Raw genomic sequence first — 19,101 nt, forward strand, 5'->3', positions numbered from 1 at the left:
TCCATCTTGGTGTGGCTGGAAATGAAGCAGTAGCACAGCTTGGACTTGCTGGTGAGATAACTGAGTGATGTTGGTGGGTACTTCAGGCTGGTTACTGAGAAAGTTTGTTGTGGGATGGAAGAGCACAGGTTGCCATGCAGGGGTGGACAAAGTGTGGATTTCCACACTTGCTTACCATCCCGTGTCCTTTGACTCCCCAGCGTGCCCAAGCAGCCTTGCAAGCTGTGAACTCTGTTCACTCTGGCAACCTGGCCTTGTCTACCTCTGCTGCAGCTGTTGATGCTGGGATGGCCATGGCTGGCCAAAGCCCTGTCTTGAGGATCATTGTGGAAAACCTCTTCTATCCAGTTACCCTGGATGTTCTGCATCAGGTAAGAGACTGTCTCTGATGGTTTGACCGGCCCTTATCTGGTAGAAGCAGTGTTTATAGTGAATTATGGAATGCATTGCGTCCCTTTTGCCTTTCTCCCTAAAAGCTTTGGCTGCAGTTGGCTTTGGTCAAAGGATATATGTTCCCATTGTTAACACTGAGTTTTTATCCTGCTCTTCTCTCTATGTGGGTGATGCTTTTCTTTTAAATCCTCGTGACAGCTTGGTGAGAGCCATGTAGCTTAGGGTTAGACAGTGCTGTGGACTTTGGCTGAGAAGACCCAAGGGCTGACCCATAGCCAGGGCACCACACAGGATATGTTAAGTTTGACTGTAGGCCAGTGAGAGAAGATGCCTGCCTGCATAGAACTCTAGCTGGACTGCAGGTGTCTTCCTGCTTGCTAGTCTTTGATCCCAGTGAAGGCCTTTTCCTCCTGCATCTGCAAGCATCATTCTCAGGTACTCCGGTGTGCTTTCCGTACATTTCCCTTCTTCAGGGAAGAAAGCAGTGTGGATCCCTGCTGAATCAGGCCGGACAGCCATCTCGCCCAGCTTTTGTGTTTCATTCGGTGGCCAGACAGTTGCTCAGGAGGGCCCACAAAAGTCTTAGTGGCCACGGCCTTCCACTTTGATCCTGCCTCCTAGCCTCCAGGATTCAGAGGTTGACTGCTACTAAGGGGTTCCCTTTAGTCATCATGGTTAGTAATGAGTGATTGACCGCTTTCTGTGATTCCCCTTTGTGCTCATAATTACTGGAAGTGAATTGCACAATTTAATTATTTGTTGAGTAACGCATTTCTTCCTGTCCGTTTTGAACCCATTTCCCAACAGTTTTAATAAATTCCTTCTCCCCCCCCCCCCGGTCTTGTATTGTGGGAAAGAGGGAAAACCTAGCTACCTTCCCCACCCCAGGCATATTTATAAATGTCTCCTTTTAACCATCTAGGCTGGAGAGCCACTACCTCTTCAGCATCCTCATAAGGAGTGCTCCAGCCTCTTTGTCATCTTTCCTCCTCTGTACTTTTCCCCACAATTGCAACTTCCACATGAAAAAAGATTCAGGAGTAGGGTATGCATGCTCTGTAGGGCATACGTGCTCCTTGTAGAAAGAAACTGAAGCACATGAATGGGTTATGTGTTAAACAGTATTTATCTTGAAGTGCAAGCTTTTCATGCAAAAGAGACTTTGGTCACCCAGCAGACCAGTCATCCAGAGGGGTGGTTTTAGATGCTGCACGACCTGAGCATTGCTTTCATTCCCTCCTCATGCACACTACTGACAAAACCCTGGGCCTACTTTGGTAAGGAGAGTGCTGCCAACTGCCTCTTCAGGCCTTGCTTGGCAGCAGTCGAGTAGCAGTACTGAGAGACCAAAACCCTCTGCCAGCTGAGTGCTTGGCTCTTTTGGCCCTTGCTGCACAGGGGGCTCCTGAGCAGCAGAGTCCCTCAGGAGGAAAGCAAGTTCAGCAGTTTAATGTAGCAGAGGGAAATCCGGGAGGCCAACATGGGTTGGGCAGGACTGATTATCTAGGTTGCCCCTTAGGCTCCTTCATCTTGATGCATCTCAGCTGAGGAGGTCTGTCTGATTTCAGCAGCACGGCAGAAGCTTCCTTGCACAGAATTCCCACGCTCCATCAAAGGCATGCATCCTGTCCTGGCTGCCAGATTGGCGACTTGTAGACAGCTGCAATACCCAGTGGTCCTTGCCAGCCCTAGACTTAATGTGGGAGTTGCTGGGACGCAGCTGTCTGGACTTGAGCAGCTTGTGTGCAAGAGAGCAGAGGCACCTCCCTGCTCTGCATACAGCTGTGCTATGAAGACCATCATTTTGCAGGAAGCGCCTCGGGAAAGGGAGCCGCCTCCAGAATTGTCACGTTGGCAGCTCAACTTTTTTTTTCTTTTGGCAGATCTTCTCTAAGTTTGGCTCGGTGTTGAAAATAATCACGTTCACCAAGAACAACCAGTTCCAGGCCCTCTTGCAGTATGCAGACCCCATGAGCTCTCAACACGCCAAATTGGTGAGTTTCCCTCAGTGTGCAGGACCATGGGGCAGACACCTGCTTTAACCACAGTGGAAGAATTCTGTAACCCATATTTTAAAGAGGTGGGGGTGACTGGAGGGAAAACCTGCCTTTGTGTGGGTGTCAGGCCTGTAATCGGCAGTACCGCTTGATCTTCTGGAGTGGGTGAACTGGACATGATGCAGTTGGAGGGGGAATGAGTTGCTAAGCTTCGAGTTCAGATGCCAGCCACAGTAGAGGTGAACTCTGCATTAGCAGGCCATCTTTAAGACTGTTGTCCTGGCTCCAGGAAGCCCTTGTGCCTAGAGACTGAAGTACCCAGTGGATGGGACAGGAAGGTGGGTGTGGAACCATGGTTATGGTTTGGATTGTTTGAGTGGCAGTGAGCACAATTCCCCATTTGGGGTCTGAACTGAGTCATACCAGGGATCCTTGGTCCTTGTGTGGCAAGATCCATGACAACAACATCTTGCCAAAGCCAAGCATATCTCACACAGGAGTTCACAGTATGCACGGAGGATGAACAGTGTCGCAGGTTCCCTTGCCATGTTCCGGTTTACTGAACGATCTTTTTAGTGTGCCTTTCTCCTAAGAAGGTCACTGTAGACTTCAGTCTCCCCTGCCATGGGTTTGATGTAGTTTTGCCTCCAAATTCTGAGCTGGTTCACAAGAGCAGCTTTGAGTGGGAAGAGCAAGTTGAAGTGCGGGCCATTCTTTGCACTGTTGCCTGGAGCATGGGTTTCTTGGGGTGCCTGCTCATCCCTCCATGCCATAGAGCCAGGAAATGTAGACCTTGTAGAATTTCTACAATGTGGAATAGCTTGTGTGTCCACATGCTATGTATGGGACAGTCCAGTGACTGTTGCCAGGAGAGAGAGTAAGCAAAAAGGGGGCGTGTAGATTTCCAAACATTCAGCCACTCTGGCACAGCCTGCAAGACGCACTAAACACATTTTGTCGCGCAGTTGTGGGTGACATTTTGAGCCTGTGTCTGAGAGCACAAGTGGCTCACTCCTGTGTCGGTGTCTTTGCTGCAGTCCCTGGACGGGCAGAATATCTACAATGCCTGCTGCACACTCCGCATTGACTTCTCTAAGCTTACCAGCCTTAACGTGAAGTACAACAACGACAAGAGTCGGGACTACACACGGCCAGACCTGCCTAGTGGGGACAGCCAGCCCTCCCTTGACCAGACGATGGCAGCTGCCTTTGGTAAGGGATTGAGCCGGGAAAGGGGGTGGGATGGAATCTCACCAACTGTCTCTTGACATCACTCCCCTCCTTACCCCACACTGTAATTTTGGGGCATGACAAATGGCAGTGAGAATAATGTCATGTCTCACAAAGAAATGTGAATATTATTGTACTTTCAGCTTGAGAGGCTGTGCTTTGAGGTACCACCCTCTGAACGTATCTTCCAAGCTCCCCCGGGGGCTTGAATAGTGTATTCAGAATAACTTCCAAGGATTCTTATTCCATCTCCCCCCCCCCCTTCCCACTGCCTGTTGCAAGTAACTGTATTTGCCAAAGTGTATGTTGCTTGGGGTCAAGGCTCTCCCCTTGTCCTAGAATCATGGAATAATAGAGTTGGAAGGGACCTCCTGGGTCATCTAGTCGAACCCCCTGCACTGTGCAGGACACTCACAACCCTATTGCTCATCCACTGTCACCTGCCACCTCCTTGAGCCTTCACAGAATCAGCCTCTCCATCAAGAGGGCTATCCAGCCTCTGTTTAAAAATCTCCAAAGATGGAGAATCCACTACATCCCGAGGAAGCCTGTTCCATTGAGAAACCGCTCTGTTAGGAACTTCTTCCTGATGCTGAGACAGAAGCTCTTTTGAATTAATTTCCTTCCATTGGATCTGGTCTGTCCCTCTGGGGCAAGAGAGAACATCTCTGCTCCATCCTCTATATGGCAGCCTTTTAAATACTTGAAGATGGTTCTCAAATCCCCTCTGTCGTTCTGCACCCAAAGTGTCAGTGCTACCTCCATTTCTAATGGCAGTTCCCAAATAAACATTGGAAAAATACGAATTGTGTATCCAAAAAACAGGCCTTTGGCTGGTGTAGTTTCACATGATTCCACTGCAGTATTTTTGGTGTTTTCAGACCATTTGACCTTGGAATACTGTTGAGGAGGGGGAGGACAGCAGGGAGGAGCCAGATCAGGGTACTGATGATCTTCTCACTCTCACAAAATAGCTCCGGACATCAGTGGAGTTTTGCTTTCCTCTTCAGCTGTTTTCCTTCCCTGCAGATTTCTGCTGGGTCCTTTTAGCATCACCTGCTGTCCCTGCATGTCAGACTAGGCCAGGGGTGGCCAAACCATTGCCCTCCAGATGTCCATGAACTACAATTACCACAAGCCTCTCAATGTTATGCTGGCAGGGACTCATGGTAATTGTAGTCCGTGGACATGTGGAGAGCACTTCCCCTGGGCTAGGCCTTAAAGCACTTGCAACAGTTCCTCTCTTTGCTGCTTACCCCCCCCCCCCCCCACACACACACTTGCAGGAATATGATAGCTGTTGCATGTTGGTGCTAAGGCAGCTTCACTTCCCTCCTGGCACCATAGTGTAGCTGCATTGGCCATGACAGGCGGCTCATTTTGTATGTGAGACAAGCCCACAACTGGTGCAGATGTGCTGTTAAAAATAGAGAGGTTGGGTTGGACCAGCTGCCCTTCAAAAAGTGGATCTCCAGGGCTGCATTGAAATGAGCTCAGGTGTACTCTAAAAAAAATGCAGGCGTTGGCAGTTAAATATGTTAGTTCTCCTGGCTCTAATGACAAAATGCCTCTGTGCTTTTTCCTGTAGGTGCTCCAGGAATAATTTCTGCCTCTCCATATACAGGGGCTGGCTTCCCTCCTGCGTTTGCCATTCCTCAGGCTGCAGGTATTGTTCCCCCTCCATGCTGCCTTTCCCAGAAGCTCATGACTTTGCCATTCAGCTAACCCTCTTCTTCCTCTCTTTGGACAAGTTGAATCCCTTCCCTTCCCTCCACTTGGTGATCTAGAACATTTACCAACGGAGCACCATAGTTGGGGTGCAAGGGCATTTGATTTCAGTCAGGCTTGGTGGCCTTTTGCAACTCAGGCTCCCAGCCACACAGACTGTTTTGGGAGCACAGCCGTTTAAAAGGCTCTCTGCCGGGCTCCTTGATCATGAAAAACGTGTCCTTATTTTGAGCTCCTTTGTGAACCTTGGGAGGAGCTGCTGCTCCAAACCAGAGTGCCTTGACATCGGTTGCCTTGGGAGCTTGATGCAGAAGGTTCAGCATCTCTTCCTGGCTCTGGAACTGCAGAGGGCTGGGCTCATAGCCGTTTTGTAGGTTTATAAAATCCATTCTGAGATCAGGCAGCAGGAGCGTGTGGGGGGCACAAAAGACTGAGTGCAGAGGTAGGTCACAAGGGAGGCTCTAGGGTTCATTCCTCTTCTGACTGCTGCGACTTTCAGTGGGGTGGGGTTCCAGTGATAACGCCCTGCCAGAATGTCTGCAGTACGACTCCCTTGGGATTTATTGGATGGAATTCTTTGGTTTCCAAAACTTGCTCACTAATGGGCTCCCGTTACAAAGGCTACACAATGGTAGCTGCGAAAGTACGCACATGTCTCTTACCCTTTGTGCAACTCGGGAGTGTACAGGAACCAGACATGGCTCCTGCACAGCATTCTGTAGTGTGTATTTGCATATGCAAGGACGCAAAGACATGTGTGTGCATCAGATGGAGGGGGCGGCAGATGGAGGGATCTCCAGGTTGTCCTGTGCAAGAGTGGAGGCCTTTGCTGGGAGGGAAGGGTACCCATTCCAAATGAATATGTGGGAATGGCTGGAATGTGCACAGTTGTGGCTTGGTATATGCATGATAAAAGAATGAGGCACTTCTGGCATGCATTGGCGGGAAGACCTGACGAATGCAATGCTTGTGTTGATCATCCCTCCCCCTGCATTCCCCTATAACTGATTTGCCTATGTAAGCCTGTGGAGTTGTGCAGCTGTTTAAAGACCACGTGTCCAGAGGTGTCTTCCATTTGCCCAGTACCCAAGGAGAGCCAAATGCCCTCACTCCCTGTCCCCCCTCCACCTTCTGTACGTCAGAAGCAGAGAATGGCTGGCGCCCTGAAGGCAGAATTGGAGAGATTTCCTAATGACTGAGCTGTCTGGCTTCTGAAGGCTCATGTAAGGAAGGACCAGGGCTCTAAAGGACTCCCTTCTCTGGATTCTTAAGAAACCCGCAAGTCGATTTCTTCACTGGTCAATATGTTTTGGTTTTTCAGGCCTCTCAGTTCCAAATGTACATGGAGCTCTTGCTCCTTTGGCTATCCCATCAGCAGCTGCTGCCGCCGCTGCCGCAGGACGGATTGCTATTCCTGGCCTCACCGGGGCAGGGAACTCCGTTCTGCTGGTTAGCAATTTGAACCCCGAGGTTAGTGGAAGCCTTGTTGTACTCTCTTCTGTTCAACTTCTCTCATATATATATATATATTTTGCTTCCTTCCAATGACTTTCCGCTCTCACTTTTCTGAACCACTTTTTAAAACCGGAGTTGTGCTGAAGCCATCCTAAGGGTTAAATCTGTCCTGCCTTGAGAGGCAGGTCTGAAATGGGGTCATCAGGAAAGCAGGTTAGCAGCCCCACTTAATTCAATTCCAAGTGGGTCAAGAGACCTATAAAGGTCCCCCCCTCCTGTGCCAGCCTAGCTTTGTTTTATGTTTTTTATTTTACTGCTGACCTGCTCTCATTCCCCAGAGCTGAAGTTCATTGTGACTTCTTCTGGAAACCTCCCCCCACTTTTATCTCCCAGTGGTTTTGCCTCTGCTTGGGTCTCCTCTCCATAGCAGTAAGAGCCATTAGTTCTCCTTTGGCATGTGGTAATGCTTTACATAGGAGTGACAGGGTCCATCCTGTCCTCTTCATTGGGTCTCTCCATTCCCCCTTCCCTTGCCAGCTTAGCTTTGTTTTACTTTTTTGTGAGTACATTTCTTTTGCCCTGCATTGACACATTTTTCGCCCTTTATGAGATTCCTTTAAATTGTGTGTGCCTCGTTTCTGCTCTTTATAACTTCTGAATTGTGTTTTCAGTTCCATTTAACATTTTTTTTCCTTTGAGTTGAAACATTTGGTTGCTTTTACATGTTCAAGGGATGCTACAATTGGGAGTCTGCAGAATATTTCTTGTCCTTGATTTGGATTTGTGCGCCAAGCATATGTTGCATCCAGGTTTCTCTCTGCAGTGGAGCCTCTTCCATTGCTTGGGTCCCTGATGCTTTAAAGTAACTTGATAGCCTGTACCTGAAACTGAATTTCCACCGACCTTGTTTATGTCTGAAGCTCTAAAAGGGAGGCATGGATGAGAGAACCACTATCAATGTAAAACTTACAGGAAATTAACCAGTTTTAATCTTTTGCTGTTTTCTTTTTCTGTCCATTTATAACTGTTCTCTTCAGGACATGAGATTTTTTTGCCAGCAATGCCTTGCTCCCTGCATAGTCTTGACCTCGCTGGGCTGTTAGGACGTTGGTGACCAGGACTTCCCCTTTTATCAAAAAAGCAGACACGTGGGATAGTCGGTTTTAACTACTTCTTCCCAAGGAGGCCTCTGTCTCCCCCACCTGAGCTGCACATTTAAACCTTTTTGCAAAGGAAAGTTGCCGCAAGGTCTTACATTTACATGCCCATTAAAGAGCAACTCTGCTTCCCAAAGAAGTATTGGGGGGGGGGGCTTTATGGTCAGTGCTTTTCGCACACTACAAATGCACAACAAGTTCAGACTCTCCAGTTATTTCCCCCTTCTGGTGCCCTCTGGTCAGTGATGTAGGAGAAGTTTGGGTTCTTCCCTATTGAGGAAGAACGTAGGTGGTAGGGAAAGGGAGGTTGGTAAGCCCTATCCTGTTAGTGGGGGGGGGGAGACGGGACAGAGCACCCCCCCTTTCTGAATAACTCACTTTTCTTGCTCCCTCCAGCACCACGAGATAAAGTGAGAGGTCTCTGTGGGAGCGTGGCTGGGTTTTTTCAAAAAGGGATGCTGCACTGAAGGAAAAATAAAGGAAACGATGGACTCCAAGGCCTCTTAAGTTCACCCCCCTCTTTCATTATGCCCAGCCAAGGCCTGTCATCCTGGAAGTCAGTGGCCCCCGCTTTCACTTGAGAGAGGACTCTAGTTCAGACTTGGGCCCTGTGGTGGAGTAAAGTGAAAATTGCTGAGCAATGTAACTTCATGCCTTTGCATTGTTGTTTTTTTTTTATGAACTCCTCCCTTCATCCATCAAGCTTCTCTTTTGGGCTAGACACTTTGATCCCTGTAGTGAAGCTGTGAACTAACAAAGACTCCAACTATTTTTTTTTTAATTATTTCCATTGCTTGTGTAATCAGTGTTGTAGAAAAACTTATCTATGCAAAGTGGAAGAGACAGTATTTCTCCAGAGGGACTCTGGATGGGAGAGTATTGAAAAACTTGCAAATGGCACGAGAAGGCTGCTGCTGCTGCTGCTGCACACTGGCCCGAAGCTGCGAGATCAGATCTCGAGGTCCTTGGCATAGCCAGTTGGCAGCTGAACCGCCAGCCATGCTGTCCCAGGGGCCTGGAAGCCAGAAAGGAGGGGAACTGGTGTTCAGATAGAAAGCAGTTTTGACTTTTCCCAGGTCTTGTTTTGGGTACTGATTAAGGGGGACCCCATTACTTGAGATCCATGCTAACTCCCCATAAACTCTAAAGGCGAAATTCTCAAAGTGCGAGTTAGCCTCAGGCTGTCTGCAGAGCAGGTGAAAAATCACTCCCTCAACCCAGGGCCTGCCTTCCCTAGTTAGTGCTAACAAGAGGGCCCCAGTGGGCAGACTTTTGATTTGTGTGTTTTTGGCTGTTTTGTCTGCCACCTGTGAGGAGATGGGGAGTTCTCTCTGTTCTGCCTTCCACCTATCTTACCCCAGCAAACAAGGAAGCACCTTCTCAAATCTCTCTGTTGCATTTGATTGAGTGGGAAGCAGCAGCTCATTTGGTGCTGGCCATTCCCAAGGCACCTGGCGATGTCTCTGAGGCAAGTAAGAACTCCCCGGGAGATTTGCCTCCGCAGAAATCTTTAGGGGCAGCCTGTAGATTTGGACACAGCACCTGGCTTTGTGCCCTTCATGAGCAAGGGCCATTCCACACAAGGACCAATGTTGCCAATTGGTTTCACAAAGCGGAAACGCTATTTTAAATAGTGGAATCTCGGCGTTACGCATACCTTTATTTGTAGTGGAATCCAGTAGCGTTTCATTTGTTCCCCACAGGTTTCCGGTCTCGCTCCCCCGAGTGGAAAAAAAATCCCCCCCCCCCAGCACGGGTGCGATTTTTGGCCGAAATTAAAGGGAATTGGCGAACAGCGGGCTGTGTTGTGCTTGGGGACTTAGGGGAGCTTTAAAGCACTTCTGTGGAGAGACTGTAGCCGGAGAAGCCTCACTGGTTTGTTGCTTTACCCGCTCCGAGGAAAAGAAAAATGGCGATCGCTTCGCCGGAAGTTCAGAGGAGAGAGCCAGGGGGAGGGACTTCGTTGCAACTGCTACATTGAGAACACACAGGTCTTTTTCGCTACTCTTGGAGATTGTTTGCAAGAGTGTAGCGCTTTTCTTGGGGTGAATCCCGGGAAATCGCTACAACGAAGCGATTTTGACGCTAGTGTTGCAGGAGTATGGCAGATTGCTCATGACGTCATGCGGAACATAGTTTTAGTGGTGAAAACAAAATGCAAGACTAGTGCTATATTAAAGTCATGCGGAATGGCCCCAAATGTTCACAGAAGTGGAAACTAAGCCAACCTTTTTACAACTTGTGCAGTCAAGACATCCTGACCTGAGGTCTACATGAAGTGCCTTTTGCCATGTTGGGCCTTTGGTGAATCTTGCTCAGCATTGGCTACTTAGACATTAGCTAGTTTTCAGGGGACCCTGCAATCAGTTATCACAGCAGAACATTTCATTTGCTGTCAGTTGAGATCCTTTAACTAAAAATTGATGCTGGGATCTTCTGCCGAATAAGTGGGACTCTGACACTGGAACTCCACCATGTTGTCCTCCAGATTCAAATTTGCCTGCGGACACTACACGCTGACTCTACCAGTTGCTCCGGCTGCATCCCCCTTCCCCCTTCATCCAATTGGTACTCACTTGAAGCACTTCCCTTCAACTTTTTGACTGATATGTTTCCTACAAAGAGCAAGAAGTGCCTGAAAACGCAGATGTGCAGCTTGAGAGCCTTGGACTTCATGGAATTGGCTTGTTAGTCCTTGATGTGGGTAGTTGGGTGGCACACATGAAGCTTTGTGTTCACTTTTGAGCCTCCCCTTGTGGTTGGTCAAGGGCTGAGGCTTGCCCAAAGCTGCTTCTCCGGGGTGCCCGAGGCTCTGGGGATGTTCCCCCCCCCCTGTAAGTTGCTCTGTTGCAATACTGTCTCTTCCCTCTTAGTTATATCTTAAGTGAAGTACTCTCCTTTTATCGTTGTGTTCCACTAGGTTTAAAAACCTATTAACTAGTCTCCCTCCCCCCGTAAAACGAAGTGTTGTACGTTTTTAGAAAAATCTATAAATCTTTTACTGATGGAACACGACATTTTCTTTATGTATTGACTGACCTATGTTTTTTTGCTACTTTTTTCTTTTCTCTCCTCCCCATCCCTGAATATTTTATTTTTTTTCTCCCCCTTCTCCCCGTTCCGGAATTTCTTTGCCAACTGACCTGCACGGTACTTCTGCTTCCTGTTGTTGCTTGAAACAAAATAAAAAAAATAAAAAAATCCCCCTCCAAAAAACAAAAAAAAACAAAAACAAAAAAACCAAACCTTCCTGCTCTTCGGAAACCAACCTGCCCTTCAATATTAACCATCTTGAAAACTTCATCATCCATCAACCAATTTCGCCATTTCCTGCGGGGACTCTGCCCTTCCTTCGTTGTCGACGATTTTGCGCAACCTTCGCTCTTCCCTCGATTCCTTACCTCTTCCCTGTCCCTCCGCTGCCTTGCTCTGCTGTTCTCTAAAGAGAGTTACACCCCAATGCCTCTTTATTCTTTTCGGTATGTTATCATTCACACTTTTATTATCTTTTTTTCATTTTGAGATTTTACTTCAAAAAAAAAAGTACGGTTGTGTTTTTGCAGTTATGTTGAATGCTTTTTTAAGAAAAACAATTTATATACCATGCTATTTAAAGTTTTACTTTTATTATTTTCCTTTTTTTCTGTATTGTTCTGCATGATTTTGACTGCTTTGCATGCCTGTTGAGTCAGGAGCAGAGAGCATGTTGAAAGGGTTCAGTTTGACCGCCCTGGGGACAGTAGCTCAGCTTTTTAACTTCTCAATTATCCCCGATTGTTCTGTTGCTTCTCAGATTTTATCCTGAGCAGCTTAAACTCTGGAACAAACCCTTTCTAGAATTGAGAGCAAATTCTGGGTGTGAATGTCTTTGTGTTAGATGGTGTGCAGATAAACAGGGATTCTTCCTGAAGGACTCCCTTTTGTTTTCTTCCTTCGCTTCCCTAAGGGGTATATGGTGATGTGCAAAGAGTGAAGATCTTGTTTAACAAGAAGGAGAATGCCTTGGTTCAAATGGCAGATAGCAATCAAGCCCAGCTAGGTAAGCTTCAAGTTTGACTTCCATTTTATCCTGCAGCTGAATATCTGTGGGTCTGCCTTTACCCCTTAGGGTTTCACATGCCCACTAAGATACAGGCTCCAAACCCTACTGCTGGTAGCAGGTTTTGGTAGAAGGTGCAACACTGGAATCACCTTCAGGAGACAATTAGGAAAGACCAACATCCCTTTGCTGCTAGGCATTGAGGGGCTACTGTGCTTTGTGGATGGTTACCTCTATTTGCATCTTGTGGCGCAGAGTGGTAAGGCAGCCAACATGCAGTCTGAAAGCTCTGCCCATGAGGCTGGGAGTTCGATCCCAGCAGCCGGCTCAAAGTTGGCTCAGCCTTCCATCCTTCTAAGGTCGGTAAAATGAGTACCCAGCTTGCTTGCTGGGGGGTAAACGGTAATGATTGGGGAAGGCACTGGCAAACCACCCCGTATTGAGTCTGCCATGAAAACGCTAGAGGGCGTCACATGACCTAGTGCTTGCACAGGGGATACCTTTACCTTTTTACCTTTACCTCTATTTGCATGGTTCCTTTTTGAATGCCTTTGGAGAGCAATGTAAACACTTCCACACAAAAAAAGATCTGGAAGTGATTGAGATAGGTAGACCCCAGAGTGTTCCCGGACACTGGTCAAGAACAGATTTGGTCAGCCCTCTAGGATTGAGTGGAGAAGGGTCCCATGCCCGCCTCCATGAATGTGTCCATTTCTCTTTCCAGGACTGACAGAGAAGGATATGAATTTACTAGAAAATGTTACCTTTCTATCATTGAATATCTAGTTAAGATTACAAAAATCAACTCAGTACGAAACTAAGAAGCCTGCTTAAAATATGCCTCATAATACCGAGTGGAAATAAAAGCAGTCTACAGTTTAAAATGTCTTCCCTAAGGCAGGGGTAGTCAACCTGTGGTCCTCCAGATGTCCATGGACTACAATTCCCATGAGCTCATGCCAACGTTTGCTGGCAGGGGCTCATGGGAATTGTAGTCCATGGACATCTGGAGGACCACAGGTTGACTACCCCATGCCCTAAGACATTAGCAGAAATTGATTTGCTAAAAACCACAAAATGGGTGCCCGGTGTATAATTTTTTTTACTTTATTGAGAATACATTTCCAAATCTTGTAGTCTTTCAATATAACAAATTTAAACTTCCAGTAACACTTTAGACAAAATACTGTATAATTTTCGCACACAGAGACAAATACAACTACGCAAATTCTGAACCTCCTGATTGTAAGCCGGGTGTATAATTGGGAAACCTCCATTCTTCCCCAGTGGGGGTCCAGAGCAGCTTAACACACTTTGTGCCACCTTCCACTTCATTTTCACAACAGTCCTGTTAGGCCGAGTGTGGTTGACTGGCCAAAGGTCACCCAACAGGTTTCCATGGCAGGGTGGGGATTTGAACCTGGGTTTCTTAGATCCTAGCCAAGCATTGTAACAGCCACCCCACAGCCAAAATACAGTAACAGGAAGAGCCCATGCCTGGTAACCACCCTCAACCTCTAGAGCCAGGCCTTACTGCACCAAAATTTGCTTCTGAAGAAATTGGCCAGCGTATTCCTTATGGGTCAGGTCTAGACAGGCAGGGCAGAAAGGCTGTGGCTAATCCGCCCTGAGCCTCTGGGGAGTGCGGTATATAAATATAATAAATAAATAAATCCCTTGCCCCTCAATCCTTTGATCAGTCCCCATCCCCCTAGATTATTTGTTGTGGTGGTTTCCCTTAGCTAACCGGCGAGTGCTTTGTGGTGGAAACGCATCTGTCTTCCTAGAACCCTCTGTTTCCCTTTTGTGGTGGATGGGGTGGAGGGGGGGGCGGAGGCATAGCTGACTGTCATGGTGGCCATGTATGAACTGGGCCTTTCCTTCTGGGCTCTGAATCCTGAGCTGAGGAATCCCACTGGCTTTGGAGTGAGCAGGTTCAATGAGCAGAATGTGTGGGAATGGTCTTTGCTGTGGGCCATGGAACAAGAGAGCACTCGGGGAGGGGATGAAGCTTTCGTGACCCAGATCTGTATATTTCTTCAACTTTTGGCAGCCATGAGTCACCTCAACGGTCAGAAGTTGCACGGCAAGCCAATCCGTATCGCCCTGTCGAAACACCAGACGGTGCAGCTGCCCCGGGAAGGGCAGGAAGACCAAGGGTTAACCAAGGACTATGGGAATTCTCCCCTCCATCGCTTCAAGAAGCCGGGCTCTAAAAACTTTCAGAACATCTTCCCCCCTTCTGCTACCCTTCACCTCTCCAATATCCCGTAAGTGCCCCCTGCTGGTAGAGTGAATGATACTGAGCCCTTGGGATTGCTCAGCCTATCCTTGTATCCAGATCTCACAGCCATTGCACTTGGGGCATGGCGCATGACAGTCTGCAGAGTCAGAAGCCCTGCTGGATGCCTGTCACCACCCACCCATTTTCCAAAACCACTTGGTGGGCCTCAGAAGAAATGTTGGCGGTATCCATAGTGCCTGTGGGCACCAAGTTGGGGGGGGACCCCTGCAATACATGACAGCAGAGTTAAGAGTTGACCAAGTGGCCCCGTTCTGCATGTTGGCCCTTCCTGGAGGCTTGGGTGTTGTCTCCCCCACCCCAGGTGGTGTTGGTCAGGTCTAAACATGATGGGAATTTTCTCTTCTTAGGCCATCAGTAACTGAAGAGGACCTCAAGTTGCTGTTCTCAAGTAATGGTGGAATGGTGAAAGCCTTCAAATTCTTCCTGTAAGTCTTTCTTCTAGCTTAACTAGCGAGGGGAGGCGGTATTAAAGGTCTTCTCGGATAGTTAAAAAGGAGATTGCTGGCAGGTAGTGACTTCCCATGAGGCCTTGCTGTGTGTGTACAGAAGATGGTCTTTGCCAAGGCTTTTCCCCCCGCTGTCTCCAAGACGGAGATGTTTCAAGAATCCAGACGGGTAATAAATTCTACCCCCTGGCTGAAAGCTGCCCTTCCCGTTGGCTGGTCCCTCTCTCTGTGCCTTGCCTTTTGTGCCCCACTTGGCTGGTCAGCTTGCCCAGTGTTGTCTGCAGCTCTGAGTGGCAGCAGCTCCCCAGGGTCTTAGGCACAGCAAGGCCTTTCCCAGGCCTGACAATCTTTTTAAGTCAGGGGTGACCAGACCGTGGCTCTCCAGATGCCCATGGACTACAATTCCCATGAGCCCCTGCTAGCATGTGCTGGCAAGGCTTGTGGGGATTGTAGTCCATAGAGAGTTTGGCCCGCCCCTGCTTTAAGTGGAGATAACAGAGACTGTGAGCCTGGAGCCTTTTCCCTCTGTTCTGCCCCTGGCCCACTTGACCCTACCACTCGGTTCCTCCGCTGGTCTCCAATGTGCTGCATGTTCCCTTTGGCAGGAAAGACCGCAAGATGGCTCTGATCCAGATGGGGTCAGTGGAAGAAGCCATCCAGTCCCTCATCGAACTCCACAACCACGACCTGGGGGAGAGCCACCACTTGCGTGTGTCCTTTTCCAAGTCTACCATTTAAAGCGCCTTGGGGGAAGCATGATGGACTGGACTGCAGGCAAGAAGCAAAACCCCACCATGGCCCCTCCCCTCGGGCTTCGGCATGGCATCGCGAAGGCTGGAGACCCGCTTGGGGTGAGACAACTTCCGTCATTCCAGAAAGAAAAAAAAATAAGCCACTTTAAAAGAGAAAAAAAAAGCAGCTGAAGTGACCTTAAGAGACACAACAGATTTTATTTTTTTAAAGAGGAAAGCAGTTTACTGGGTTTTTTAAACAAAAAATAAATCTTAATTCACATTGCTATAACCTTTCTTGCAGCTTGTGGGATTACAATCTTGACTGTTTGGTGGGGGGGGGCAGGGTCACAAGCATAAAAGTTTACAATCTTTAAACTGCTCTGGGAACATTCCTCTTCTTCCTTCCCCTCCCTGCGGAGTTAAAAATACAGATACCAATGCCCAGTCCCAGAAACTCTTTACAATAATGCCTTTGTTATTATTATTTCTTTTTGAGCCTTGGAGGACCCCAAGTTGCCTAGCCTTGAGTCTTTCCTTTAAACCCTCCGGAGCACAGATACCTCCCTAGGGCTGACCAGCTTGTCTCCCCTAAGCCTTGGATTGAGTATCCAGTGCCTTAGAAGCTTCTTTCTCTGCTAATTTTGGGGAGCCTCACTAGTACAAAATACAGAGGACTCATCCTCTGGTGATCAGATTGCTTGGCTGGCAGAGGGGTAGGGCAGGGCCCACAGCGGTCTGCCTCCTTAAGCAGTTGAGCGTCTTTCTGGGGGGGAATTGTCTTAACCTGCGGGGCAGTGAACTGACTTCCTCAGTCCTGCATGTCGCCCACTGGAGTCGACACGACAAACCTTTGGCCAGCGACACTTGCTTTGCTCAGGGCCGGGCAGGTTCCATTTACTGCTTTAGAAACAAGTTTTCCTGGCCTGTGGAAACTGAGCCAAGAGCATCAGACATGGCTTGTACTGGAGAGTCTGCCTTCTTGGTCTGCATCCACGTGGTGGCTTCTGGGCTCAGACTTGGGGGTGGTGGTGGGGAGGGAAGGTTTGTTCAAGTTGCCCTGCCCCCTCCCCCTCCTGAGTTCACCCTAAGACCGGCATCTCTGCTCTCCTAGTGACCTCAAGCCTTTTCTTTTTAAATCTTTTTATTACAAGTATTTTTTTTTTACAAAGCAGTCTTTTCTCTGCCTAGCAATATCTCCAGTTGACCAAATATTGTAATGGGTTCATATATATGCATATATATGCAAGAAGAAATAGCTTAACTTTTTTATAGCTAAGATGGTATAAAATGTATCTACTTAATCTTTGTTCTCTTACCTGTATGCTGTATTCTTGTATTTTTTTTTGTTTTGTTTTGTAACCTGAAATAGTGCAGTAGTTGAGCCAGATAAGGTCATGGCTGGAGTTTAATCTTATATGGCAAAGAAGTAAGTACTTAAAATTCGTAGACAACAGTTACTTCAAAAGGAAGAAAATGACCCAGATTTTAAGAGTGGTTTTTTACTTGGCCCAAGTTCATTTACTTTATTTAAAGAGAAATGCAACTTTTCCTGATCATATCTCAACACTATTCCTCTCAACTCTTTAACTGTTTGTGCCGATCTGCCTTTGTTATATTCCGGAGTTGCCTTACTTCTGCCCTCTGAACTTGTGTGAGATTTTTAGAAGAACCAGAATTTTGTACTTAATATCAGGGTTGTTTCTGAATATGTGGACCAAAGTGTTTTGTTTTGTTTTAAAAAAACAGCAGCGTTGTGTTTTGGTGTTGACTTTCTGCCCATCTCCCCCACCCCCTGCTGATTCACAAGACACACTGACCTGCATGGGCTTTGGGAGTGGGGTGGAAGAGTCCTCACACTACTTCAACTTTAAAACTTCCTTTTCCTGGACAAGGAGAGGGCCAGTCTCACGCTGGTGCTGTTGTCCCACTGTGGGTTAGCCTTCCTTTGCTGCCTTTGTCAGGTCCAGGCAGCGAAAAAGAGGCATCTGCTTGGATCTTCAGAAGCTGCAGAAGATTTTGTGGCTGTCACCTTGTCTTAAGTGGACCCTGTGGGAGCTCTTGAAGGACTGCTCTGCATCACAGGTGTCTCCCCCCCCCCCCATATCCGTTACCCTCTTGGCTATCCGGGGTAACGGCAGAGCTTTGTTGCAGACTGGCCATTCAGTATTTGGACCTGTGGTTGCCTTCCCCCCCCCCCCCAACTGTGGCCATGGAGGCAGCCAGCAGGCGACAGCACGCCCCTCCCCATGCAAGCATCCTGCACGTCCTCTCATATTCTCCTGGCCCTCCGTGTGCACGGTCCACCGGGAGTGATAGGGAGGCCGCTTAAAGCAGGCCACACTTGTACAAGCTTCAGGCCTGTTGGACCCATCTCAACCATTAGTGTGTTTTTGGTTGGACAGGCCAGCATTACAGGAGAGGGCTGACTAACTTCTCCTCTTCTTCCCCCCAGAAGAAGTAAGGGAAGATCAACCTCTCTACCCCAGGTTATCAACCTGTGGTCCTCAGATGTCCATGGACTATAAATCCCATGAACCTCTGCCAGAGTTTGCTGGCAGGGGCTCATGGAAATTGTAGTCCATGAACATCTGGAGGACCACAGGTTGACTGCGCCTGATTTAGACCTTAGCAGAACTTTGCTGAGGACGATTTGATTCAGAAATCCTCTCGGCAGCCCTTTCTCAGAGGCTGGTTGGAGCGGAGCCCCTCTCTCCCGACATTTTTGAGTTTGGGTTCCATCAGCAGCCACGAGGTGTGTTTGTTCTTGGGTTTGTGCAAGAGGCCTGGCCCAGACCCAAGCAAACAAGGGGGGGCGGGTGGAGTTCATTTGTTCTTTTTCTCTTTTTTGATCCTGTGTGTTGCATGTAAATGTAATGAAAAAAGGTGTAAATATTTATGATTTTTTATACCTGTTGTAAGACATGAGGGGGCAGCAGAACCCAGGTTTTTACAGCAAACGGATGTATTGTATATTTTTGATAACCAGCTATTACAGGTTCAGTATTGGGGGTGGGGGCTGATTGTATGCGAAACATCAGAATTCATTGCCTGGCTAAAAAGAATGTAATGCAAACAAACAAACAAAAAATGGAAAATTAAAACTATTTTATAATGAACTTTAGTACCATTTCCTGTAGCATATAGTTCTTGACGTTGAGATTTGTAGTAGGCAGTTAGTGGGCCTGTCTGTACTTCCTTTTATTTTCTTTTTCTTTTTGCTTTCAATAAATGTCTTCTGTATTCTTTGCTTCTGTTTCCCCTATCTTTTTTTATTGTGCTTTTTAAATTTGTGCTTGACTTTTCTCCCCATTTAATCCAGTTGCCTCCCATTTTTCATTATCTTCCGGGGGGGGGGGGAGCAGCTTCTTTTCCGTTCCCCACAGTAGATTTTTTTAAGGGTGTTGTAGAGATGGCTGCAAAGACCTGTGCCATTACCTCACCTACTCAGGGGAATATAATGTATCCTTTCTGCAATTAATGTTTTGGTCAGAGGATTTAGCTCAAAAAGGGGGGTCCCACCTCTGCTTTTTGTCCAGCCCTTTCCCTGACTTTTCATAAGTTCTGTCTTGATCCATGGAATAACACATCTTCCCATTGGCTACGTAACACCCTCTGTG

General features: G+C 47.7%; 1 protein-coding gene across 3 annotated transcripts in view; it reads left to right on the forward strand.

The window, feature by feature from the left end:
• The window catches only part of PTBP1 (polypyrimidine tract binding protein 1), a 42,410-nt gene extending 23,679 nt beyond the window's left edge, over positions 1 to 18,731 (forward strand). For 2 of the 3 annotated variants that reach the window (XM_077331801.1, XM_077331802.1), the window contains 10 exons: positions 201 to 371; positions 2,277 to 2,387; positions 3,428 to 3,602; positions 5,209 to 5,286; positions 6,670 to 6,818; positions 11,406 to 11,439; positions 11,907 to 11,999; positions 14,053 to 14,269; positions 14,652 to 14,729; positions 15,356 to 18,731. In XM_077331801.1, the coding sequence (XP_077187916.1) occupies positions 201 to 371; positions 2,277 to 2,387; positions 3,428 to 3,602; positions 5,209 to 5,286; positions 6,670 to 6,818; positions 11,406 to 11,439; positions 11,907 to 11,999; positions 14,053 to 14,269; positions 14,652 to 14,729; positions 15,356 to 15,488 (1,239 nt within the window). In that variant the 3' untranslated portion in view covers positions 15,489 to 18,731. The remainder of the gene's footprint in view (positions 1 to 200; positions 372 to 2,276; positions 2,388 to 3,427; positions 3,603 to 5,208; positions 5,287 to 6,669; positions 6,819 to 11,405; positions 11,440 to 11,906; positions 12,000 to 14,052; positions 14,270 to 14,651; positions 14,730 to 15,355) is intronic. The other variant, XR_013229923.1, reaches the window with a different exon arrangement.
• Positions 18,732 to 19,101: the final 370 nt, after the last annotated feature.

This window comes from Paroedura picta, chromosome 4 (assembly GCF_049243985.1).
Source record: "Paroedura picta isolate Pp20150507F chromosome 4, Ppicta_v3.0, whole genome shotgun sequence".
Classification (NCBI taxonomy): Eukaryota; Metazoa; Chordata; class Lepidosauria; order Squamata; family Gekkonidae; genus Paroedura; species Paroedura picta.